The sequence below is a fragment of the Chrysemys picta genome, chromosome 21 (assembly GCF_011386835.1).
Source record: "Chrysemys picta bellii isolate R12L10 chromosome 21, ASM1138683v2, whole genome shotgun sequence".
Taxonomy (NCBI): domain Eukaryota; kingdom Metazoa; phylum Chordata; order Testudines; family Emydidae; genus Chrysemys; species Chrysemys picta.
Window position 1 is genome coordinate 6,571,438 of NC_088811.1, and position 26,211 is coordinate 6,597,648.

Genomic DNA, 26,211 nt, shown 5'->3' on the forward strand with positions numbered 1-26,211 from the left:
CTGTGTTTATGCTTTATTGAAAAATACAAAGCCAGTAACAAAAGCTTCCAATTAATAAAATATCAAACTTTTTTTATAGTATTAAAGGCTTAATGTAACCATCAATCTCAGTTATGAAATGGCACATTTATTACACTCTCACAGTCAGAGTTAGTTAATCTGAGTTTGTTTTGCAAACTAATTTTTAGTTGGATTTAAAAAAATATTCCAATTTAAGAAGATGACAGTTGAGGAGCAAGAGACCTACCCATGCCATTATGGTACAAGCAATTGCACAGCCATATCAGAAGCCAGGAGATGTGTAATAATCATAGAAACATCTTAAAAAAAAATTACTATCTGCAGTAGTGCAACAGAGGCTCTGCACAGTAGTGCTATCGGGGACAATGCTGCACCCCACACTGGGAAACTGGCAGGCCAATCCACTCTTGAGCCTCATTGCTCAGTCAGAAAACCTGCGTCTCTGTATGTGAGAGCCAGAAGACAGCAGTCTGCTGCTCTGCTTTTAAACTCTGTGCAATTAATCTCCACTATGGTGATAAATGAATAAAACCTCCACCACGTGCACGTCTTATTGGCCTTGGGTCACAAAGTGGTGGTCGTTGCAGCAATGTGAAATAAAATGCAAGATGTGCTATCCTGTCAGCAGGAGCAGTGGTGGAATGGAAGGGGTGGCATTAGGCTGGAAAGCAGAGAGGGCTCTGGAAAGAGTTATCAGCTGCACAGCCACAACTGCTTGGACACATGGACTCGAGAAAGCACAACGCAAACTACGGAATGTGTAGAGACCAAACCATGAAATGGGAGGACCAAAGAAGTGAATTCCCCAGGTTGGGCTGAGTTTTCTGAATAAACCCCCAGTGAAATGGACCCCGTCGTCTCATGCTTTTTAGGCAGGGTGAGGGCTGAGATCCTTCCCACTGTGGTTTCACTCTATAAGAGCACCAAATGGGACCGAACAGGGTTGCTGCCCCTCAGGAATCAATCCTTCCATAGGAAGAAAACACTGTGGAGGAGAAAGGAAAAGGAAGGTCATTGTCAGAGCCACCTTCTAGTATTGCCATAGAAAGGATGTAAGAGAGGGGCTGGGTGGTTAAGCACAAGCGTGGGCCATGGAAATTTGCGAGTTTAAATCCCAACAGTGCCAATTGCTCTGGTAAGTCCCTTCATTCTGTGCCTCTGTTTTTCCAGCTGTTAAGCTGCCCCTCTTGAGGTGCTGTGAGGCTCAGCAGGTTTGGAAAGCACTATGAAGATAAAAAGTGCCTGTTTCTGTAGTCTTAGATGCATGAATAAAATCTTACATAAAGCTACTCTCCGGGCAGGTGTCCACCACAGCCTAGGCTAAGACACAACTTTGACTGACGTTACTTTATGGAGAGGGCATGTGTCACTCATGGCCCTGCAGGAGCTGAGAGCCTATGGCCAGGTCAGAAAATTTAGAGGTTACAGAAGTATCTGCTGTAGTTAAGGGCCTGTCTATTGTCCTAAAACTGTCAGTTGTTCCAAATCTCCTTTCCTGCCTGACAAACTCCCTGCTTGATTGTGGCTGAAATGCTACAGTCTTCTTGCACTGGCCAGTTTATACTCTAAATACTCACTTCTCTCTCTCAGCCCCTGCCCAAAGCTGCGATAGACATGGAGCAGTGCCCAGAACAGAACAGATTTTATTGCCACGGAGATGCAAGAGCCAATGATGACAGCAGCTTCCAGGGCGTAGGAAAGTTCCTGGCCCCAGTCTCTTATCACCTGAGGAAAAATGGAAAGAGACCAAACGATCAGTACTTGCATTGACAGAAACCTGCTGCCATAGAATGTAATGAGTCATCAATCTGCCAAAACAGGGAAGTGGAGAGGCAGCCATGTGAATGACAAGGAGGGAGCTGCATTTATACCATGTGGTTGGGTTTCTTCTTCTGGTTTTGTGTTGGTTACACAATGATTTCCTAGTCCAACCCCAAGAGATCACAAAAACTACCCCAACGAGCAGCTTGTTAATAGTCTTTGAAGAAGGACTAGAGTTAATGGGCTAGGGAGACTGCTTTTTGCTACAGCAGTGATCCCTGTAGAGCAGGGCAGAGGAATGTTGGTAGGAAATTTGTCATGTTGCTTCCTGTGCTGTACCTGTTTTGTAAATAGGCAGTGCTTCAGTCTCCATGGCCAACGCTATTGCACCTTTCACTGGTACTATATTAAAAAATGAAGGAGAAACAAACCTTTCCCTTTCCTCAATTTCTGCTGCACCCGTCTTATTCAGGCCCCTGTACATTCCAGCTTGGAGTTCTGTTCCCTCCCCTCGAGGTGTCCTTTAACGCCAACACATTCCTCCTCTTATCTCTTAGTTCTTGCCTTGTTCCAGCCTGATCCCATCACACACAGCCTCGCATTGATCTGATACAGAATGGCAACCAAACTGCATTAGGCCTGGTACTCATAGCGTTATTAAAGCTATGTGAAAACAACACTCTCCCTAAACTGAAAGATTAGCCAGATCAGGCACAAGACACCCAGGACCCTCTCTTCCACTTACCTCTCTCCAGTGTGGGTTTGGGAACAAAGCTGATTTTACATGGCTTTCACTGCACTGATGTTGCCATGAATGGTAAGGACGCTCTCTTTATGACTCCCCTAGTAGCCTGACAGATCTTTCTCTAGCCTTGCAGGTTTTTGTTAGTATCTGTCTATATAAACAGCCTATTTCAGGAATCACTTTCCATTTCTAGCTTCTGTTTCTCCAGTGCTTCTACTTAAATCGGCAATGGGGTCTTCCAACCATTGCCTATGAAATGGTTCCATGCGCAGTAGCCCCTGCTGCCTTTCTTAATATTTCTAAGTAGGTTAATGCTGGAAACAGCTTTGGTCACACACCGAATCCCAAACCCCTAAAATCTCTGGCTCCTACACAACCCATTTTATTAGTTATTCACCTTTACTTTACTTGTTTGCCAGAAGCTGGGAATGGGTGACAGGATGGATCACTTGATGGTTACCTGTTCTGTTCATTCCCTCTGGGGCACCTGGCATTGGCCACTGTCGGAAGACAGGATACTGGGCTAAACGGACCTTTGGTCTGAACCAGTGTGGCCATTCTTATGTTCTTACTATAGCGTCCCAACACATCATCCCAAACCCTTTCTTGGGCAGGGCCCTGCTGTGAATTTTTCAAGCAGAAACATTCCTTATCTCATATGTTGCAGACTCAATAATGACTTAGCAGAAGAGTCTAAATAGTGCAAGCATCATAAAGTCCAATCCTGCACCCTCTGCCACGCTTTCCTTGGACAAACTTTGTCTGTAGCATCCAAGGTTAGGCACTTACAAAGCAGCATGTGGGTGTAGTTGGATTTTTGTTTGTGTTATAACAAGCTTTCTCTCTCCTCCCTCTCGTCCCCTCACCACCACCACCCCGCCCCGGCTTTGCTTGCCATGAGGATTTATGATTTTGAATGAAATTCCATCACTGCCTTGTTTGAATGGGCCTGGAGCACAGAGTGAGGGCAAAGTGGTTATTTTCAATTAAAAATGACTTTTTTTTATCATGTTGTGTAGCTGTCCCAGTTGGGGGCTGTAAGCTACTCAGCTCTCATGCTGTGCAGGACTTGGCATGTTAATACCAGGAGAGACCTCTACAAAAATTGAGGGGTGCAGAAAGTGGTATTAGAGATGCTGGTGCACTCTTCCCTTTGAGTCTGAACTGAATTAGTGCCCCAGCATGGTGCTAGGGGTTGCCCAGCTGAGATGTACAAGCAAGATTCTGACCAATTTCCAACTTACATGATTCAATTCTGTGTATAAAAATTGTGTGGTAATTTCAGTTGATTATGCTGCATTCTTCACTTTCTGTCCTAAACTGTTATGGGGAGCGAGGGGGGTGTTGGTGCTATATAGCAGCCCTGAGGTGGCTGCATTTCAGTGGTGAACTGATTGCTAGTAGGGATTGCCTAGAGTCAGAGAGAGGCTTAATTCATTGATGTTTATAAAGCACTTTGAGGTCTTCAGATGGAAGGTGCTAGAGACGGGCAGAATTGTTTTGAGGTCACTTTCCTAGCTGGAGACTTGTTTCTTAACGCCTTCCCCGGTGGGCTCTCTTGCTAAGAGAGGATTGTTACAGCTTGAGCGTGGCAACGCAGAAGTGCAAGTGGATTTGACTTTCCCTGAGCTGTTGTCACTCGTGTATCAGGAGTGAAGCTGCCAGATGTGGAAACTGACGTGGAATAAAATCCTTCATTTTTGATTATCTGAAAATGACTTTGCTACAGAGATTAAAAGTCTCCGTTCAGAATCTCAAACCTGCCTTTCCTGGGAAGTCTCCTGCGCCAAGCTCCCAGGAAGTGTGCTGAATTTTGCCTGGGACTATCTGATCCTGGGGTTGCTAAAGCAACTATCTCTGTTTAATGAATAATACATTAAGAAATTAAATAATTTACATACACAGCCAGGGCCTCTCTTAGGTGCTCAGGTGCTCCCAATTCCTCAAGGAGGATGGATTATTTTGACCAAAGGAACCTCCCTCCCCACTGGCTTTGTTCTTGTAGGGCTGTTATTTAAGTGCAGGTGTGGTGCTTTTCACTCCTGGAGAAGCGTGAATTATTCTGCTGACCCTGTGGCTGTCAGGAGCCTGGGATTGATACTGGGGTTCACTGAGGCGTGGCTGCAAGAAGTAATAGCACAGGAATGTATCCAGAAAACTCAGGGGTCTGGTGGGAGTGCTCAGTACTGCCACATGGGGGACTTGGCTTACATCCCTGTCTCTCCAGCTCAGGCTGAACACGCTCAGACCCAAAGTGAAGGGGCTTGTCCAGCAGTGACCCCTCAGGCTGGTGTGAAAAACATGAACTCCTCTTAGCATTCAGGCCCTTGCGATGTGCAGTAAGCTGCTCTGCACTTCCCCGTGCTCATCCTCTACCTCCTCTCTCCTCATGCAAATAGGGCGGACGGGCTGGGACAGCGTAGTGATAAGCACCCTTGGCACTGCAGTTTGCTGTGTCTGTGCTATCTTAGCTGTGTCTGGAAGAAAGGGTGGCGGTTGCGCTGCCTATGGAAATCTTCAGCACACTCTGACCCTGAGGGCCTGCAGCTGGTTTAGAAGCTGCTTGTATGCTGGGAGACCTCTTGGGGGAGGGAGGGTGGTGTTATCAAGAGCTGCATATCTTGTGCTAGGCCTGGGGATTTCTGCCTCCTTTTCTGATGCTGTGGCCACGGGAGAGACTGCCAGCGCTGCTCCCTGTATGCAATCAACTCAAGAGCAACTTAACACTAGGTGTGTTTTCTCTGGCTAGCCGATAAACATTACGGGCCTGATTCTGAAGGGTACGGCATGCCTGCAGCTCTCAATCATTTCCGTGGGAGCAGTAGCTACATGCACAACTTCTGCTGCCTCTAACAGGAGTTGGATTGTGCATGTCTAGGGGTAGAGCTTTGTCACAAGGACCCAACAATATGTAAAAATTTGTCCCCCGACATATTTTAGATCAACAAACACTTGACGAGTTACCATGTAGAGCAGGTAGACGAGATTAGCCACTTCTGGTACGTTCTGACTCAGAAAAATCCAGACCAGAGGTTTTAGCTCTTTTAAAATCTGTAACATAAAAATGGATACAAGCAGCTTTAAAACTGGATGCTGGAGACTTTGAAGAGGCAGATGGCTGGTCCCAATCTGTGGTTTAACTCAGCTCTGGGAGTCCCCTCCTGCACCTTAGCAGGAATGGGCATATGCCTTAATTGTCCCCTCACCTCCACCCAACATCAAACCGTCTAGATTAAGATTTATGCACAAAACCAGCCCCCTGCCCTTGTCCAGAGTGAGAGGGGCTCAGTGATTCAGAATGTTTAATGCATTGGTCTTTCACTGCTGCACTCCTAGGGGCAAGTCTCCGTTGTTGCCCTCTAGTCTCTGCTCGCTTTCCTCACCACACACTGATGGAGGCCCTCTGTTTGAGAGGGGAAGATCTGTGTGTGTTGGGGCAATAGGGAGCGGGGGTTCTGTGGGGGATGCTGGGCAGTTGTGGTGGGGCTGTGGGCAGGGAGTGCTGGGCAGGCGTGGTGCTTGTGCAGGGTGCTGTGCATTTCTGGGGGAGGCCTGGGTCATAGGGAGTCGGGGGGGTGTTGGGTGGGGGGGCTCTGTGGCGTGGCATAGGCCCACCCCCCGAGGGGAAGGGGCATGCTGCCATTACAGGGCCACTATTCATCTGGCAACTGCCAGTTTGTAAATAGTGCCCTCGCACTGGGCTGGGTGGAGTGGGGCCTCCCCCTGCCATGCCATGCCCCTGGCTGGCCCCTTGGTCTGGGGACTGACCTCCCCGCCCCATGCTCCATTGCCTTCATGGGGGCCTACAAATATGTTTGGCGCCAGGCCCACAAAAGGTTAATCATTACGGGCCTGGTCAGAACTGAAGCATGTTTGCCCGGCTGTACGGGGCAAGTGTAGACACGACCTGACTACTGTCTGGTTTGAGCCAGTCTACTCACCCTCCACTGCCCTGAACTTCATTTCATTCAGCCTTGTAAAGCTCCCTGTGGGTCTGACAGCTTGTTTAAATGGAGACGCCACCAGCTTTTCATTAGAGGACAATTCCCTTGAAGCTGGTGTTTGCTTAACATGCCTCAAAATCATTTTCTCCTCTGTTTCTGTCTGGTTCCCAGGGGTACACCCTGAGTTGCTCCAACAACATTAATGTTTACCCAGCTTGCAGACTGAAAAGTGCAGGGTGTGGACAATCTTTTTCTTCCTGGAGGGAAAGAAAGTCCCTGAAGACTAAATTCAGGGAGTTGAGAGTGGCAAAAAGTCTCACTTGGACAAAGTGTTTTCTCTCTCTGCTCAGGCCCAGGATTAGGGAAAGAGGAAGGGTGCAATGCACATGACACCCGAGTGAGCCCCTCTACCCAGGACTGGCCTCTGGCCCTCCTCAACCAGAACAGTAGGTCTGATCAAGGAGAAGAGAAGGTGCTGAGTCACAGAGGACCCACGCACCTGCCTGGAATAACTGTCCCCACAGGATTTACCACGTTTGGACAGACCAGCCACAGGTCCATCAAGCCCAGGATCTTGCCTCCAGCAAGTGGTCAGTACCTGAAACTCTACAGCAAGGATTCAAAAGTTGGGGGTGCCAAAGCCTTCCTGGGGGATATGCCTGATTCGTGGTGGCCTCTACTGCTGGCCCTGTGTTCTCTCCCCTCTGCTGGGTGGTGCTACGCTCCCTGCGCTGTCTCTGGCAGTAGCAATGAACGAGGGCTGTAGAAAGAGGATGGGGGAGACTGGGAAGCATAACAGGAAGGCCAGAACTGGAAACAGGGAGAACAGAGAGACTAGAAAATGACAAGTGAGGGGGGGGGGGAAGAGATGGGGGACAATAGACTAAACTATGGAACTAGAAAGAAATATCAGGAGAGGAAAAGGGAGATGAGATGAGAAAATAAGAGCAGGATAAAGGCCAAAACCTGGTAAGATGGGGGCAATTGTCAGTGTAGGAGTGGAAGCAGGGGGGTGTTTTGGAAGGGCTGGAGTGGAACTGAGATTCCCCCAAGTTCTAGAGAGGACCATGTTGTGTGGGACACTTCCAGGTTATTGTCGTTAAAGCTTTTACACCTGTTGTAGATTCATGTGCCTCCATGTTTCTGCCTCCACAACAACCTGAGAGCAGGTGCTTATCTATGACATCTTGCAGGCTGAGGGCTCCAAGCAAAGGAGCTGAGACCCACTGCTACAACGCGAGGTGAGAGAGTTCTACATACTCTGCCGTAAGCTGATGTGTGAAGCTCGTCCATGTGGGGATGGGGAGGGAGTCTCCTTCCTGACCCTGTCGCAATGAACCTATGCCCCAAAGCCAGAGACGGAATTGTGCCCCTACCTTGGAATGCAGAACTACAAGGATCTGATTGGGAAACATTCTAGCCCTTCTAAAATCCAGCTGCCCTGTCTGTGACCCCTGCAGCAGAGTGTGCCACAGGCTGGCAAGATGTAGCACTGAGATATTGCCCTTTTATTGCTTTAAATATACCAGGTGTTTAGTTACACCATGAGTACTGGCTCTCTTATTCCTGAGCAGTGCAAGGCTGTGTCTGCACTGGGGACAATGGGGCTGGCGTTGAGCACTGTTACCCCTGCAGTGCAGTGCCACCAGAGGTAGCTGTAGTGTAGACTGGGCTCCGAGCAGGCTAAGAAGACAGATGGTCCACTAGAGCATTTGCTGTTACTAATGTACAGATACCCAGCCTTGCACTGCCTCAGTGTAGGGTCTGTGAGAGATTGTGTGTGAGGACAGAGCTTTCCATCTAATGCATATATAAGGGAGTGACTACCCTGATGCTCGCACTCTCCTGGTGACTCGGAGAGGCCCAAGAGATTTCTGCAGGCCACTTGCTGAGGCCAGGTGGTTTCTGAGGATTGGCTGACAGGTGGTGGTGGAAAAACAAATTGGTGGCTGTGCACTTCCAGTCACTGAGGGAAAGTGATGCAATCTTGCTGCCTCTCCCACTTCCCCAGCTGTCTGTCTACAGGGATCTAATGGGGGTCAGATATTTAACACTTTACAAAGGTATGTGGGGAGCTGCTAGTGGGAGTGCAGACAGGAGTCTCACTACCTGGCTTCCCGGCCTCAACACTTAAAGGTAGCTTGTACTATTCTTTCCCAGCAATAGGAGGAAGAGGAGGCTACAACTGTTGCAACTAGGTTACAGGTGAGGGTTGAGTTCATGTGACATATTACCTAGAAGGAAGTAGTATTGTAAAAGTCCCCTGCTTCTGGCTAGTTTTGTGTAGCTGTGCAAACAAACCAACCAACTGCAGGCATCCAGGAGCATATATTTAATATCAAGTATAAAACTATCCTTCAGCGTTAAGAATTTCCATGAGTGTTGAAACAAACTGAAAACACTCAATGCATCTGAATCGCACTTAATGCTTCCCTGTGGTATCAGACAAAAGGAGGTTAACCTACTTTGCTTCTAATCCTGCACTCCTCACTTGAGCACCCAAAGATTTCAATGGAAGTTTTGCCTGAGTAAGATCAAATCCAAAATTTTAAATTCACAAACCCTTATTTTCAATCTTAATATAGTCATTTACGTTGAAACAGGGCCCTCTAATGCCGCTTTTCTGTTTCCATACTGGGATCCACTCCCTCCCCTGAGTCTCCCTCCTGTCCAGCCAGGACCCCACCTCTGATTCAGCAGTACGGGAAGGGTAGAGTGGTAGTGACCTCCGTACATGTGTTTGCAACCCAGATTTAGAACCCATCCTCCAAGGAGTTCACATCCCATTACAAAGTTCATGGAGTCACTCTGAGGTTCACACTCACTGCGATGATGCCCACGGTCACTTTCAGGCAAGCCCAGAAGACGCCAATTGCTAGGATGATGCTATGCAGGAGGGTGATTTTATGCAGACTCGTTAGCAGCAGAACACAAAGGCAGAGCTGAGAAGTGAGAGGCAGAAGTTGAGTGAAATTGCAGTTTTTAAACTGGGTACACCCACAAACAGTGTCCAAAGAAATGGCACAAACTCTCAGTAACGACAGATGGGCAGAGTTTAAAAGGCAAGATTTCTCTCTCGGGAAAACATAGCCAGCACCAAACAGAGGAGACATGGGCATATACTATACCCTACCACTGTATCAGCCAGCAAAAGAACAGGGAAGGCAGCAATATGTGTTCCCAGGTGAAAGTAAAGTTAATAAAGTACTCAGGTATCGAAGTACAATCTCTCGCCAAACAGGCCTCTGTGGTTCACTTCACATATCTGTACTTTCAGGTTGGTTTCTTGACCTGATTGCTCTGCTAAGTCAAGTTGTTCTTTCTCCGAATGTGATTCACTCATACCTCAGTGTCCTGTTCCCAAGTGTAGGTAGCAGATAGGACACTACAGAAGCAGGAAACTTGACTCTGTAAAGTTATTCTGCTATAACCCCTTTCCTATGTTAGAAAATTGAAACAGTCGAGTTTCAATACTTCTGGAAATCACTGGCCTTCTGGGCAAACTGACTTCCTAATGAGATTCTGCTTCTGTTTTGTCTGGCAGGACAATGAGAAAATACTTTCTAGGTCTATTTTTATGGGTTTTAGCCATTTTTCCCTATGAAGGGTACTTAAGGATATAAGCATTATTAGGAAAATTTTAGAGATGATCGCACAGTAAGTCAATTGGTGAGACGCTGGGAGACCTGGCTTGCAGTTGCCTCTTACATACACTAGTCCAATTCCAAGTGATGGTCAATATTAGTGGGAGAGGGAAGCAATGTAGAATGTATTAATACCTGCGCCTGGAGATCAAAGGTCAACATGGAAAAACAGAGGTTCAGCATAAAATACTGTGACTGGAGGCTTTCTAGAGCCCCGCCCACTCGGAAGGCCATCATGCTTTGACTCTGAATGAGGATGATGGCGCAGATCACGTCAAAGGATCCAACCAAGAGGATCAGAATGAAGCGGGCCTGATGGGAAAGGAAAGCAAGAGAGTTACAATGGCACACCTGGACTGACCACACGACAGTCAGGTTAATCTTCAACAAAAGGGAAAAAATGGGGACAACATTTAATATTCATTTGTTATTGCTGAAAATCACAGGGACCAGGAACAAGGAAATCAGGTTGCATGTAAATGCAAAGGTTCTAACATAGCAGTTAACATCACATAGGCTGTACTGCTAGAATAGAAGCTGGCATTGATTATGCCCTCATAAAGTTATAATTCTGGCCATTTGATGTAATGGATTACTAATTATGAGGTTTAAGGTGCAACTTAGCATACACTACCTTCAGTGTGGGAGATTTATACCTTAACCTTTGCATTCCCTAACTTGGATATTCAAACATAACGTCATTGCAATGTTATGCTTGATTTTTATTTTACATATCAAAGAAATAGCTGTGATGGGCCAACATTTCTTGGGCAGTGGCTGGCTGGCTTTGAGTTTACTTCATGGAAGTTACCAGGTAAGATATCTGATTGGCTGAGATGGAAAGAATCTTTCCTATTGGTTTCTATGGGAAAAGCAGTTTAATTTTAATACTATGGTTGTTTCACGCTGAGTCTGAAACTTCTTTTTTGGCTGGGATCAATAGACAAAGCTTTGTTTTCATCTCCTTCCTGGTTCTTGTTTACCGTACAGGCAGATAGCTGAGGTTTGTACGTTAAATTAATCAGCATTTCCTTGATGCCTTTCCCCTGGTGAGCCCCAAGATTCTGTTCACTGCCAATAAGTAACAGTAACTGAATGAGCCATTGCTATGTAAACTGAGCAGGCCAATCCTACTTGCTTTCATTTTGTTATTTTCTGCAGTGTTCCTCCCTGCTAGAGTTCATATTTCAGTGTCACTCTGAAGGTAGGAACCTCTTTCTCATCCTGGAGGCTAGCATGCAAATAAGGGGGAAGGACTACCTAGAAGGACAGTCTGGGTGTGACAGGTGTGTGAAGGATGCAGCTTAACTCCAAATCCTGCACCCCATTTGCTTATAATAAACACATACATAGGGCTCTGTCTACATGTCAAAGTACTGTGCTGCAAGCCAGGGTGTGAATCTACAGCGCACCAGTTTGCCGCACAGTAACATCCTGCGTGGACACTGCTACAGTGCAGTGAGGGTGGATTTGCTGTAAATTCATACCCTGGCTTGCAGTGCAGTAACTTGCTGTGTAAACAAGCCATTAGAACAAAACTACAATCCCCACCATTTGTTTTCCGATAGACACTGCAACTTTCCAGCATGGCAAGATTATTGCTTTTCCCACTGAACATAATGGTAGGAACATTTGGGCTGGTGGCTAGGGGCTCAGGAGGCCTGGGTTCAATTCCTAGCTCAGACTTCCTGTGTTAGGCAACTCACTTCACCTACTCTGTGCCAGTACCCATCTGTAACGGGAAGACAGTAGTTCCCTACTTCAGAGGGAGTGTGGTGAGGTAATATCCACTGAGGTTTGTGCTGCACTCAGATACTCACATAATGAGAACCACAAAAGTACTTGAACAGAGAGAAAGAAATTTGCCATCTCAGATAATCAAACTTCCACACCTTCTATAAGAACATTGTAATCTCTACGGAATAAGATGCCTGACTTTCCCCTTGTCAGCTGTTTTACCACATTGGCAGGATGCTTTATTTCCCTAAGATCTTCAAAGTCAGTATTTAGAGAAAAGCAAACAGAATGAAACTGAGATGCTGACCAGGACGTTTGGCTTTTGTTCAGCAGGGACAACTGTGAAGTTGACAATGGATCGAAACATCACCAGCAAGATGGAGAGAACGAAGACAATGAGCTCTTGGCGATTCTCCTGCAGGATCCCTCTGGTTACATAGTACACGCAGAACACTGAGAAGGAGAAAGACAGGTCAGTAACCACCTGGGACTGAGAACACACAAAGGGCATATGTTCTTGACACCTGATGCAGATGACACAATGTGTTTAACACACAACATATGAGATCCATTTTTTGGCTTGCCTTTCATACTCCACCTGGAAAATATTACCCTATCAATTCCCTCAACCAATTAGCAGCTTCTATGAAATAGTATTTGATTATTATTTTTTTGTGTATGTGAAAGAAAAGCAAGGGAAATAATTTAACCTTCCTAGTGGAAGTGATTAATGAGAGAGCAATAATTTTATGGCTGGCAAGGAATTAACCACACACGCTCATACACACACACACGTCTACAGCACTGCTCAACTGGCTAAGTGCATTATGGGATAGCTCTGAAGCCTTACTGGATAGACTATTGCTGAAGGTAGACAAATAGATTTGACAACAGTAGATTTGTCAACTTCTACGCTGGGTTGAAACATTAGGGTACATCTACACTAACAACTGTACACATGTCTATGTGCATGATTGTGTCATAAATAATCCCTTATTGTTCACAGAAGCAAGTGTCTGAAGTAGTAAAGGACAAATAATGTAGTTTATACCTAGGGTTGCCAACCCTTCAGGATTGTCCTGGAGTCTCTAGGAATTAAAGATTAATCTTTAATGAAAGACTGTCATGTGATGAAGCCTCCAGGAATACATCCAACCAAATTGGCAACCCTACTTATAGCTGAGGGGTGGGTAAGTACATGCCTCAAGCTGTGATATGGCCCTGTATCCGTGCCAGTCTGTAGCGTGGCTGGGGTAAGGAATGTGTATCAGGCCCCAAGTTTCAATAGTCCTCTACCCCCATTCCCAAAATGCACTGAACCCTTTTCTTCCTGGCCCATACCCATGATTCACAGCCCATGAAATGGAACAAGGAGACTGTCTGGGGCCGTCATACAGCACACATTTTTCTGTCTCACCCCCACCCCCGTCCCCCACGTTCAAAAATATCCCCAGTCCCAAGGACACAGGGGAGGGATGGGGAAAATGCAGTTAGTGATATGTGCTGACACAAAGCACTATAGTTTTCAATGCAGCGGAATTCTACCATGCAGAAAATGGGTAGATATATGTCTTTATGGTTTAGTTCACATGCAGAAAACTAACTGAAGCATGGTTCCAGTAATAATGCAGGCAATGACAGCACCTGCCATCCACACTCCCAAACCTTGACCAGTTTCAACTGTAGTAGGGCTTCGTGCTCTATTACAGCTGCTAAGTGCAGTTAGCACCGCTGACAATGAACAGTTAAAAAAAGAATAGCTTCATCCCCCATGCCCCAAGCAAATGTTGATAAGGTCCTTAAGAGAGCTGGAGTGCTTCTGGAAACTGAGATTTGTAAACAAAATGTGACTAGTGAAGACAAAAGTGTTGCATTATGACTGCATTCCACAGCACAAACCCAACCCTGCAGCAATGCCCCTCTGCCATGTACATTGGCCAAACCGGACAGTCTCTACGCAAAAGAATAAACGGACACAAATCTGACATCAGGAATCATAACACTCAAAAACCAGTAGGAGAACACTTCAACCTCTCTGGCCACTCAGTAACAGACCTGAAGGTAGCAATTTTGCAACAGAAAGACTTCAAAAACAGACTCCAAGGAGAAACTGCTGAGCTTGAATTGATTTGCAAATTAGATACCATTAACTCTGGCTTGAATAGAGACTGGGAATGGCTGAGCCATTACACTACTTGAATCTATTTCCTTATGATAACTATCCTTACACCTCTTGTCAACTGTCTGTAATTGACCATCTTGATTATCACTACAAAAGGTTTTTTTTCCTGATGATAACAGCTCATCTTAATTAATTAGCCTCTTAGAGCTGGTATGGCATCTTCTCTGCATGCGTATATATGTATACTCTTGTTATATGTTCCATTCTATGCATCTGCTGAAGTGGGCTGTAGCCCACGAAAGCTTATGCTCAAATAAATTTGTTCGTCTCTAAGGTGCCACAAGGACTCCTGTTCTTCCACCCCTGCAGTGTTAGCCCAGTGGAGGTGGTCTGTAATATGTGAATTGTCACAGGAAAAAATGGGTAATGACCTTCTGCTACAGGAGAACAGAATCCTCACAGTGCGTGCCAGTGTTCCCGCACATGCTTTTCCAGCAGCTGCGCATGGTGCAAAGGAGTCCCTTCACACAGGCACAGGCAGATGTCATCTTCTGCTTCCATGCGGTGTGAAGAGGTAGGCACAAGTGGCATTCCTGATTTCCCTTGTCTGCTGGGAACCAGGACCGGTGTGCACATAGCTGGGATCTGGCTGCCTGTGAAGAATTTGTAAGCCAGACTTGTTCTGAGCCCTCTTGAGATGGAATCACTCCCCTTTGCACAGCAGGCAGTGATTATACACAGAACCTCAGCATTACCAACACCAGAGTTATGAACTGGCCAATCAACCACACACCTCATTTGAAACTGGAAGCATGCAATCAGGCAGTAGCAGAAAACAAAAAAAGCAAATAGTGTACTGTGTTAAATGTAAACTACTAAAAAAAATAAAGGGAAAGTTTAAACAAAAAGGTTTGACAAGGTAAGGAAACTGGTTCTGTGCTTGTCATTTAAATTAAGAGGGTTAAAAGCAGCATTTTTCTTCTACGTAGTAAAGTTTCAAAGCTGTATTAAGTCAATGTTCAGTTGTAAACTTTTGAAAACAACCATAACATTTTGTTGAGAGTTACCAACATTTCAGAGTTACAAGCAACCTCCATTCCTGAAGTGTTCGTAACTCCGAGGTTCTACTGTATGACGTTTGCCACACTGGCATCCAGAAGGATGTACAGGAAGTACCAGCCGAGATTTCAATCTACCAAATGTACACTCCAGGACCATTCTGCAGTTGCTGGGCTTGTAACTGAATTCCCTTTTTCCAGGGTCAGTGATGTTGGGGAACGGTTTCATAAACCACAGTAGGAGTGGGTATGCAGAGTCCCCCAAAATAACAGTTGGCCCAGACACCCCATACAAAACAATATTGTTTCTGGGGAATTAAGTCCTTTCTTCCCTCTTCAAGTACAATCCTGATCTCCTGAGGATCCTAGTGCCTGAACCCCCGCTCCCCACGCCACTGCCTGCTGCCACTGACCTAGCATCTGAGGCACGTGCCGAGTGGGGTGTGAGGTGGAGGGAACAGTAATAAGCACTGTGAGGGTGGGTTCGCTCTCCAATCCTTCCCTCCAGGCCTCCCCCTTGTGTGCTGGCTGTTCCTGCCGCACCTGCCAGCGGAGAGGCGCTGGTTCCTGCTCCTCGGAAAGTAGCAAGGATGCAGGGATGTTCTACTTCACATTGGGTCCTGGCACCCCCATGATAACTTCATCGCGCCTCACCCCAGTTTGAAAACCAATGTTATCGTAATTCCTAAAACAGATAAGAACCACCCTAGGACAGATACTTGAGGGTGGAATTGTGGTGAGGCACCCCAAAGAACACCAAGATTTTTAGTCAACAGCCATTGTTCATCTCTGCATCGCCTTCTGCCCAGAGTGGAACAAGGGAACAAACCTTCCCCTCAGGAGAATGAGAATCAGTTCTCTGTTCACCTGGCTCCTCTGATCCCACTCTATTTCACTCATCCATCTGCCCAACTCTCCTTCCCTCCACATCGAGTGAGCAAATACTACTGGGATGTGAGTGGGTCTGATTCTTTGGGACATGTGAATGGAGCATCATCAGTTTCCCAGCTAATGTAACCATAATTTTATAAAAAGAACAGGAGTACTTGTGGCACCTTAGAGACTAACAAATTTATTAGAGCATAAGCTTTCGTGGACTACAGCCCACTTCTTCGGTATGCATCCGAAGAAGTGGGCTGTAGTCCACGAAAGCTTATGCTCTAATAAATTTGTTAGTCTCTAAGGTGCCACAAGTACTCCTGTTCTTTTTGCAGATACAGACTAACACGGCTGCTACTCTGAAACCCATAATTTTATAGACATTTGTTCTTCCCTAGACAAACCACCCGAGGAAATGAATAATGGACTCTTCCTCTTTCACTCTTGGTGATGGTAAATGAGGGCACTAACAATAAGTGGCAAAACTGAAAAATTGGCCTTGTACTTTTTTTGTTTGTGTGTTTCTTTATGTGAAATGTTTTCGTCAAAAAGAAAAATGGTTTCTGCTTGATTTTTTGTTTTTTATATTAGAAATTCAGTTCTTGTCCACTGTGGAAAACTGTATAGTGACAGTAGAACTAATGAAACTATGCTACCGTGAGAGATGAAAGCTGGCCAATTAAGAGGGAAAGGGATTTTAATCAGACTCTTTTAAAAACTCATTTCTTGTTAACACAGGTTAAATTCCAATGATTCATGCACAATTGAGAGAAAGAACATCTTTGTTAGAGATTCAAGACATCCCTGGCCCTTCAATTAAGGTGAAGTGTGAGAGCTCGCTGTTCACATGTCTGAGCCTTCCACGAGGTCCTCCAACAAAACTAGGAAGAACAAATATGATGTTTCTGATCTTAATTAAAAAAAAAAAAGGGGGGGGGGGCAGGAGACTGTTTTTTGAAGGAAAAAAAAATCCAGCCAGTGGATTTTACAGTTATTTGCTGACAGCTGAGAGATGATGAGACTCGAGGAATCCTGAGTTACCTTCCAGCCTCTGAAAGGGAGGGTGCTCTAGTGGGGATAGACTCTTCTGTCCATTCCCCACCCAAGCTTGGCCTCTTCTGCCCCAGCCCCTCCAACCTGTCTCTTTCCCACCTTTGGTTCCTGGTCCCAGTCTCCTATTATCTCAACCAGCTAATGTGTTAAAACTGCAATTTGGCTTATTTATGTTGAGTTTTAAGTAATGTATTAAAGTCCTATTAGGTCACCTATGTTAACATACACCTTTTTTTCCTGTTGTAAACATGGTGGTAGAGATGCATAGATAGATTTCCTGTCTCCACCTACTGGCTGAAGAGTAGAAAACTTAAACTGAAATTCAACCACAGGAGGTAGGAAAAAAACAGGTTGGAGTTAGGAATGCTCTCACTATCCCCATCTGTAACACTACATAGTTGGGTTGGCTTGTTATGGATTCTTCAACTTTCTCTGAAGACTCAGACTGTATGACTAACAGAGGCAGGATGCTGGATTGGCTGGACTAGTGTCCCAAATTCTATCTTGTACTGATGATTCCTGTGTGAAAAGCTGCTAATCAGAGCAGAGTTTTCTAGAATGAATTAATGTGTTTGTTAATTAGAGAATATGCAACATCATCAACAGCCTTCGTTGTGTTTTGGTGACAACACCAAAGCCGGCTGGCAGCAATTGCTTACACCCAGCATGAAGGCCAGCTGCCGTTCTCAGTCTCCAGGCGTGATTCCCACACAAACGAGCAGCTCTTCCTAGGTTTATGTTGGCCAGCTAGCAGCCAAAACCTGCTAGTATCACATGCCAGGCTTCCTCACACACCTTTGTTTTATTTATTTTCAAATGAAGCTTGGTGAGGTATGGTTTCTATTGAAGTTATGATAATTGGAAATATTTTATCTATGGGACTCTATAGATTTCAGGCTTCCTAAAGGGCAGCAATTTAAACTAAAAGGGGCCTGAAGAATGAGGTGGTCATTTCAATTCATTAAAAGGCATTTGCTGAAGCAAGAACTTTTCAAGAGTTGGCACAGAGAGATGGTCTGTACTTTCTGATCTTTAAGAACCAAACTGCCTCTGCTTGTTTTCCTGCAGTGGAAGAAGGCACTTTTGGAACCAGATATCACTCAAAGGAGAGCAGGGATGACCAGAGGTACTGTGCACGTCGACCTGCCCAAATTCCGTGAGGGGTTAGAGCACAAGAAATTTAAACCGGAGCTGACTCCGGTGTACTCTGGCACAGATGAGGACTTGGTCTAGTAAAAGGATAGTTGTCCAAACCCAAAATCATGGGTACGGTTGCCCAATGGGAAACTACTATACTAAAACCAAATAATGACAGAAGCAGCAAAACAGTCCTAAGCCAAAACATCCTAAAACCAGAGTATTTATTTTATGCTATTCAGAGAACCGCTTTCTACATGACACTCAATCTATTGTCAATCTTCCTTCTACAATAACACCAAAAAACAACTGCCAAAGAAGTATCTATCAAAGATGTGGGCAAACTACGGCCCGTGGGCCACATCCGGACCTGCGGGACCCTCCTGCCCGGCCCCTGAATTCCTGGCCTGGGTGGCTACCCCTGGCCCCTTCCCTGCTGTTCCCCCTCCCCTGCAGCCTCAGCTTGCTCCGCTGCCGGCGCAATGCTCTGGGCAGCAGGGCTATGAGCTTCTGGGGCAGCGCAGCTGCAGAGACCAGCCTGACCCAGTGGTCTGTGCTGCATGGTGGCGACGGCATGGCTGGCTCCAGCCGGGCAGCATGGCTGTAGCGCCGCCAGCCACCGGTGCTCCAGGCAGCATGGTAAGGGGGCAGGGAGTGGGGGGGTTGGATAGAGGGCAGGGGAGTTCGGGGTGGTGGGCGGGGGTGTGGATAGGGGTTGGGGTGGCCAGAGGGTGGGGAACTGGGGGATTGAATAGGAGCAGGGGTCCTGGGGGGACAGTCAGGAAGGAGAGGGGGGGTTGGATGGGGCGGCGGGGGGCAGTCAGGGAGCAGGGGGGTGGATGGGGCAGAGGTTCTGGGGGGTCCATCAGGGGACGGGGGGGTTGGATGGGACAGGAGTCCGGGGGGGGGGCACAACCCCCTCCCTTAACCGGCCCTCCATACAATTTCCCAAACCCGATGCAGCCCTCAGGCCAAAAAGTTTGCCCACCCCTGTTCTAGCATGTGCACTCCTCAACTAGTGTAATGTTGCTTCTGCAGGTATTGAGGTTCAATGTATATATTATATCAACTAGAACAAAATCCGAAATCTGAGTGTCCTTTACCAAATTAGTAACTATGAATCAGTGCATCTATTTTTAAAGCGCAGAAACTGGTCATTTCTCATTTCTTACCAACTCCAATTAACTGTATAAGAGAAATGGTGAAATCTTCATGAGTCTGTCGAACGAGGGTCTCTGTGGTTAGTCCTATTACACTCAACAGAGAGAGGATAGTTACACAGAAGTAGATCTTGACAGGAGAGGATAATTCTGACCAAGGTTTTATCTGAAATGAGAAAATATTTAAACTCAGACGGGTCTCTTTAAAATCAGAACATTAACACTCCTAAAAAAATGCATTACACTAAATTACTTAAATTATACTTTTCTAACTACAGGGCATTACTTACAAAGGTAACGGGAAACTCCATAGACTGGAAGAAATTACTCCAGAACTATGGAGGACCAGAGATGGCCAGTTTGTTGTATAGTAGTTCCTATCCCTAGACCTGATCATTAATTTTCAAGAGGGGCCACATTCTGCTCTTAGTAGCCCTGAATAGAAGGCCAGAATGCTGTAATCCTCCACCCTCTGAAATCAAGGGTTTTGGCCCATATAAATACACTTACTAAAACATATTGAGTGATATTCTCCCCATTGACACACACACACACACACACAAAGTGTTTTTAGCTATAGAACTTTTGTTAGAAAATTAACTGAATCCTTCAGATTCCTCAGCAGTGTCCAGAGAATGTAAATGAGCCATATTTTCCATTTCCCCAGGGCAGCCAAAACCTCAGACCCAGCTGAGTTACTGACAAACTATGCCATATTGATACAATGCTCTTCATTTTTCTGCGCCACTGGCAACAGGAAAAAGACTTTATTAACAGGCACATAGAGCAGATGAGTCAGCTGAAGGCAGGGTTTAGCAGAACATGATTGTTGCCACACAGCTTCATTTTGTAACTTCCCCCTACTGATGAGAATAAAAGGTTATTACATATTAGTTTACTGCATATGATAGGGTTGTATTTATTATATCTTCCCTATGTACAATACCAGTAACATTTCTCCAGTAAAGTATTAGGATTTATTCACACAGATCCTGCAATGCAGGAAAGCACATAAGCACATGCTTAAGATCACACTATTGAGGAAAGCATGTAAGCATATGTAAGTCTCACTGACATCAATGGGACTTCAGCACATACTTAAAATTAAGCACGTACATAAGTACATTGGCAATACACTAGCCCCAGTGGGTACGTCTATACGGGGATAAAAAACCCGCAGCTGACTTGGGTCAGCTAATTTGGGTTTGCAGGGTTTGGGTTCCGGGGCTGAAAAATTCCTGTGTAGATGTTTGGGATCAGGATCTGGGACCCTGCAAAGGTGGAGGGTCCCAGAGCTTGGGCCCCAGCCCAAGCTCAAACGTCTACATAGCAATTTTTAGCCCTGTGGCCAGAGTCAGGTGACCTGGGCCAGCCGCAGCCATGCTGTGGTGCTTTTATCTCCATCTAGACATACTCATTGGCATTAAATAATGGAATTTGCTTTACAGTGGGTTTATATATAATAATGGATTTCACTTTACAGATCACAGCAACAGCAAATACAGAAACCTCACAGCATAAATACTCTGCCAGTTATGAACACAAGTAATTAGTTAAAAATTTCCAATGAGACCACATATAAAGTAACCATTGTGTCTATTGTCTTCTGAATTTTTATAACAAAAGCTATGCAGGCATACTTAATACAGTTTAAGCTGTTCAAACTATTGGACTGTGGCATTTCTGGTACTTTCCTTTTGGGCTTTGGACTAATAACACGGACATTATTTTCAACACTCCCTACCATTTACTGTTTTGTTTTTTCTTTTTTTAAGGGAGCAATTCCAGATCAAATCTGGTTCATTTTCTAATTTTTTCCCCATTTGCTTCTTTTAAAATTCCAGTAGGAAGAAGTCTTAAACACACATTCCCTTGCTGTGCTTGCAACTCAATGTTGTACAAGTACACAACTCTGAAACTAACCAGCAATTAAAGAGGGAGTGACTAGTTTGTAAGCGTTAAAAAATTCCTTCCTTTTGAATAATCTAAGATGTTTTTGTAACATATGAAAGGCAATGTGTGGGTTTTTAAAAATGTGATTTTAACCTGATAGTGTCTGTAATTAATGGCACTAAAGATTATACCATTCAGTGCATTTTAGAGCTGCATTTTCACGCTGCCCACCCCTCTAACAATGATTTATATCTGCATGTCAATCTTTAAAGAGCTAAATATGCTGCTAACATGTCTAGCCCATTTGACCTCTTGGAGAGCCAAAGTATTACATCCTATAGATGGTTTGGAAGAGATTTTCCTTGAGGGGTTATGGACCCTTTTCTGTTGTAAAATTATTAAAATAACTTATATTCTAAATCAAAATTACACAGTTTAAGTACTTACAGGGCCACAGGGAGTAGGAATAAGTTCTTGATGCCTTGGTGTTAAATTTGGCAGTGGAAGGTCTGCAGTCTCATTTGGTGGAGGAAAAAGAGGATCCCTTAAATAATAATAAAAAAGAGTGGAACTAAGATATGTTTTATTAATAACATTCTGCAGGATGGAAAGATAGGAGTATAACCATCTCAAAGCATTTAGTAAACATGGGCTTACAACCTCCTCCTGAGGTTGCCACGCTGTACCTATTTAAGAGATGTGGCTGCAGATGTTCAGTTGCCATCTCTCACAATTTTTCCAGGATGGCCTAGTTTTAGCAGGGGGATGCCATTGGAGGTATGCATCACAGCATGACATCTTCATGCAACACGTGAGGTCAGGGTGCATTTGTGCTGCTGCATCATGGCACCTTCCTGATGCAACATCCTCTGGCACATTCTAGCTTGGCATGAGGTTGGGGCAGTAGCAATGTGTTATGGGAAAGGCTAGATGTGATGCTGGATAGTGCGCTGACGTGACAGAGCAGTGTAGTGACACAATGCTTCTGTTATTTATTTAGCGTGTGCATAGTCGTCTAGCCCAAGCGATGGCATCTTCAGTGGCGGGATGCAGTTCTTCTAGGCCACCGCGGAACCTAGTCAGCAGGCAGTCATCGACAATGTGCGTCATCGTCTGCGTTTCCTCTGTGATGTCATGGGAAGTGGGACGATGCAATGATGTCGCGGGTAAGTGCAGTCCTCCAATGATGTCACAGGGCAGCGAGTCTGTGACGTTGCCGTGCAGAGATGCATGACGTCACTGGTGTGGAATGAGCTCACCGGACAGTGCAGAGAGTTGATGACGAGGGAGGCCGCTGCACAGTGACACCATGATGTCACCCCCCTCCCCCCAGTGGGGCAGTAACAGGCTGTTCCATCTCCCCCCTCCCCCAAGCCGTATGGGCCAGGCTGCTTGTTCACAGACGGACCCAAGTGAGGACTTATGGTGTGGGGCGCAGGGAGCCCTTCCTGCACTCCGGGATGGACTCTACCAACCAGCGACAGGTAGAGGGGGAGGATGAACTCCTCCTGCCCCCAAGGCAACAACGGGAGGGAGGGGGGTGCCCCGAGTCCCCTCCTAACGGGTCCCCGCTAGGACCTGGACCAGGCCCCGCCCCTCTCCTACCTGTTGTCTAGCGGCTCCATGGCAGCGCCGACGCACCGCCCCCCTCGCGCCGGTAACGGTGGCTACATGGCTGGAGCTGCTGGGTTTGGCATCCGGGTCCGTCGCGCACTTCCGGGAGGGGCCAGGCAACCGGATATACGTCACTTCCCCCGCTCGCTCCCTGTAGCTGGGCTGGCTCTGGATTTTTCTCTTCCTCCTACATACATCTGGAGAGGGGTCGACCCCCCCCGCCCCGCAGCTGGAGAGGGGCCCCTGGAGGCTGAAGCCCCTCCCCACAGGCTGACCCCCCAACAGCTGGAGAGGCTCCTGAAGGCTGAACACTCCCACCCCCAAGATTGTGCTGGAGAGGGGCCCCTGGAGGCTGAACCTGCCCCCCATATATTGTGACATAAATATAATTAAGTGGTCACATGCAGGTATCTTCTTCATGAGGATCTGATCTAGTGTCCACTGGAGCATTCAAACTCGAGTGCTTGACTGTGCTGGGGGCAGAAGCACCCTTTGGCCTAGGCTGAGTGACACAAGTATACTGAAAGAACGAGGAGTACTTGTAGCATCTTAGAGACTAACAAAATTATTTGAGCATAAGCTTTCGTGGGCTCAAACCCACTTCATCGGAAACAAGTATACTGAGTATGTTGCTGTAATCTCTGTCCTTGCAGGCAGCTGTATTAGTACTTAAGTCTGCTTATTACATTTTGTATTTCCACTGGCCTGAAAGGAGCTGGTTACAGTTCTGGCTGGTGACGTACCAAGATCAAGGAGCTTTCAAACCCTGTCTTTTCTGAGTATGTCTGCGCTGCAGAATAATACAGGGATGAATTCATAGAAGATAGAGAAAAAAGAGCTGTTAGATCAAGTGCTCCATCTTTCTGCAGAACAGGGAAGCTAGTGTCCTTTACCAAGGTACCAATAATATCCCTTTCTCAGGCATTTTTTTTCTGTCTTTTCCCCAGCAAGGCTGGAATCCAGAACTTGGTCCTTCAGCCTCAGCCTTCCTCATGGTGCAAGTTGCCAATTTTTGCTATTTTTATCAGAAGTCTTATATTTATTACCTGGAGTCTTTAAATGCTGCTTATGATCTATATGCTGTAATTGCTTAAATAAATGTGTGTGTATATATAGTTTATCCTCCTGGTTAGCACAAAGATACAGCAAATGTAGTGTAAAGGCTATATTTAGTCACAGATGTTTTAATGGTAACCAGTCAATGAGAATCAACCTTCCTTTAGGAAAATAACTAAAAGTACAAATGCAAAACAAGGTTAAAACTGATAACATAAGAATGGCCATACTGGGTCAGACCAAAGTAGCCCAGTATCCTGTCTTCCAACAGTGCCAATGCCAGGGGCCCCAGAGGGCATGAACAGAACAGGTAATCATCAAGCGATCCAACAGAAGCTAGGGACACCAACCCTGCCCATTGTGACTAATAGCCATTGATGGACCTATCCTCCATTAACTTATCTAGATCATTTAAATCAGTTATTTAAATCAGTTCACCTTGGTCTTATTTTTGTTGTTGTTCTCATTAATAAACCTGTCTTGTCAAATAGTTTAGACCAAAATCTGACCCGTGAACTGTAAATATTTGAAGAATAAATTGAGTAAGTTTTGCACCCAGGTATCCACATCTGACTAGATGTTTCAGTTTTGTCTATATGTAATTGCTGTTTATCTCTAATCTAAAACGTCTTCCTTTGAACATGTTGTCTACCCAGTAATAGACAATACCCCAACTATCCCCTCTCCACAGTCACAAAATAGGCAGATTCTAGTAGCCTCCCCAATTTTAACTCTCAGAATGAACTAGCAATTTTAGAAACTCCTATTTGTTTTTCCCATTTTGTTGAATGTTTGTCATAAAATTATATGTTGAGCATTTGTCTGTTTCTCCTGGAATCACCAATGTACATATACTTAGATTAAAGGATGCATGATTGTGTTTTTCAGTTGCTGTGCCATACCCAATTATTTTCTGAACCACACTACTAAATTGTCTATTTTGACATTTTAAATGTGCAAGACATAAATTGAAATAAAAATACCCTCTAGTTTTCACTTCTGTAGATGTTGATCAGCACTGAGAAGACGTGAGTAGATTATTTGCCCACTCAGACATGTAAAGTATAACATTCTTTCCTGACTGCAGTTGTGATAGAAGATGCTCTTGACCAGGGGTTCTCAAACTGGGGGTTGGGACCCCTCAGGGGGTTGTGAGGTTATTACATGGGGGGTCACGAGCTGTCAACCTCCACCCCAAACCCTGCTTTGTCTCCAGCATTTATAATGGTGTTAAATATATTTTAAAAGTGTTTTTAATTTATAAGGGGGGGTCGCATTCAGAGACTTGCTATGTGAAAGGGGTCACCAGTAAAAAAGTTTGAGAGCCACTGATCTTGACATTGTTACAGGACTACCAGTAAAAACCAAGTCAGTGCACATTTATTATTATTAAGGATCCAGAGTAGCCTCCGACCTATAGAGAATATGGGGTGAAATCCTGGCCTTGTTGAAGTAAATGGGAGTGTTTTGCCCTTGACGCCTTCAGTGGGGCCAGAATTTCATGCATGGTCCATGCCTAGTGGGTTTATATTGTGGAGTATCACATGAAGCTCAGTTATTGAAAGGTAAAGGAGGACAATTAATAATTTCAGATAAACCAGGTTTTAGAAAACTTTCAATGTGATTAATAGATGTTGGATAATATGATCCCGTAGCAAATAATTAGGAATTGCTGATTTTGAAAGTTTGGATAATAAAGGTTGAACTGTAGAGTTTTCAGACCTTACTTTTGATGCATAGTTTTCTCTTTTACTTTTGGACTAAGTGGATTTATGAAAGTTGAGCCCCCTTTCTGGCAGTGGTGGGGGGAGTTTAAACTTTGTATGTTTAAACATGAGGAGGTTTGAAACACATATGTAACAGTAGAGGGCAGTATTACATGTATACAAGCCTGTATTTATCATAATTAGGAGACTGGACCAGATTCATTGACTTCAGTAGAGTTATTCTGGATTTTCTGCAGTGTAACCGGGTAGATTTAGTCTACAGTCAGCAGGGTTTTGGACTGAGACAAATAACTCCAGGACTTCCTTCATTTAGTCCATTACATTTGTGTGTGTGTTTATTAAGTGCTGTTTACTCCAGAAATATAGGAATAGTTTCTGAAATCTCTCCAGCAATGTGAGGGGATTTTGGCCCCAAAGCTCATTACTGCTTGGCCGCACTGCTGACCCTGCCACGAAGGGGGGCTAGTCATGTGGGTGGGTTTTGTGAGGTCTTGTCCTCATTTCACACAATTTCACAGGTTGCTGCCAATGCAAGAGACAAGCCTGGTTTTCATGGCCCCATCCTGAACCTTTAGAGTCCAAGCAGCCCCAGTGTCTTTGTGGACAGCACCACATTATAAGGTGGCAACATGTCTCAAAGATGGCAACCTCAGCACTGCC

At 45.4% G+C, this 26,211-nt stretch overlaps 1 protein-coding gene across 4 annotated transcripts; it reads right to left on the reverse strand.

The window, feature by feature from the left end:
* On the reverse strand, positions 1-22,911 carry LOC101952142 (uncharacterized). 4 transcript variants are annotated; one of them, XR_010594264.1, is made up of 10 exons: positions 22,760-22,911; positions 21,602-21,698; positions 19,274-19,427; positions 12,160-12,305; positions 10,251-10,427; positions 9,297-9,413; positions 5,492-5,578; positions 2,214-2,388; positions 1,599-1,746; positions 1-1,006 (listed from the first exon to the last, which is right to left on the reverse strand). XR_010594264.1 is itself a non-coding variant. In XM_005292935.5 (9 exons), exons 1-9 carry the CDS (start codon positions 22,777-22,779, stop codon positions 975-977), a joined length of 978 nt encoding a protein of 325 aa, XP_005292992.1. In that variant the 5' UTR covers positions 22,780-22,910; the 3' UTR covers positions 1-974. The 4 variants fall into 4 exon arrangements, 2 of the variants coding, with proteins under 2 accessions (XP_005292992.1, XP_065431320.1); XR_010594263.1 differs by having other exon boundaries at positions 21,841-22,874; XM_005292935.5 differs by lacking the exon at positions 2,214-2,388 and having other exon boundaries at positions 22,760-22,910.
* Between the last annotated feature and the right edge of the window lie 3,300 nt (positions 22,912-26,211).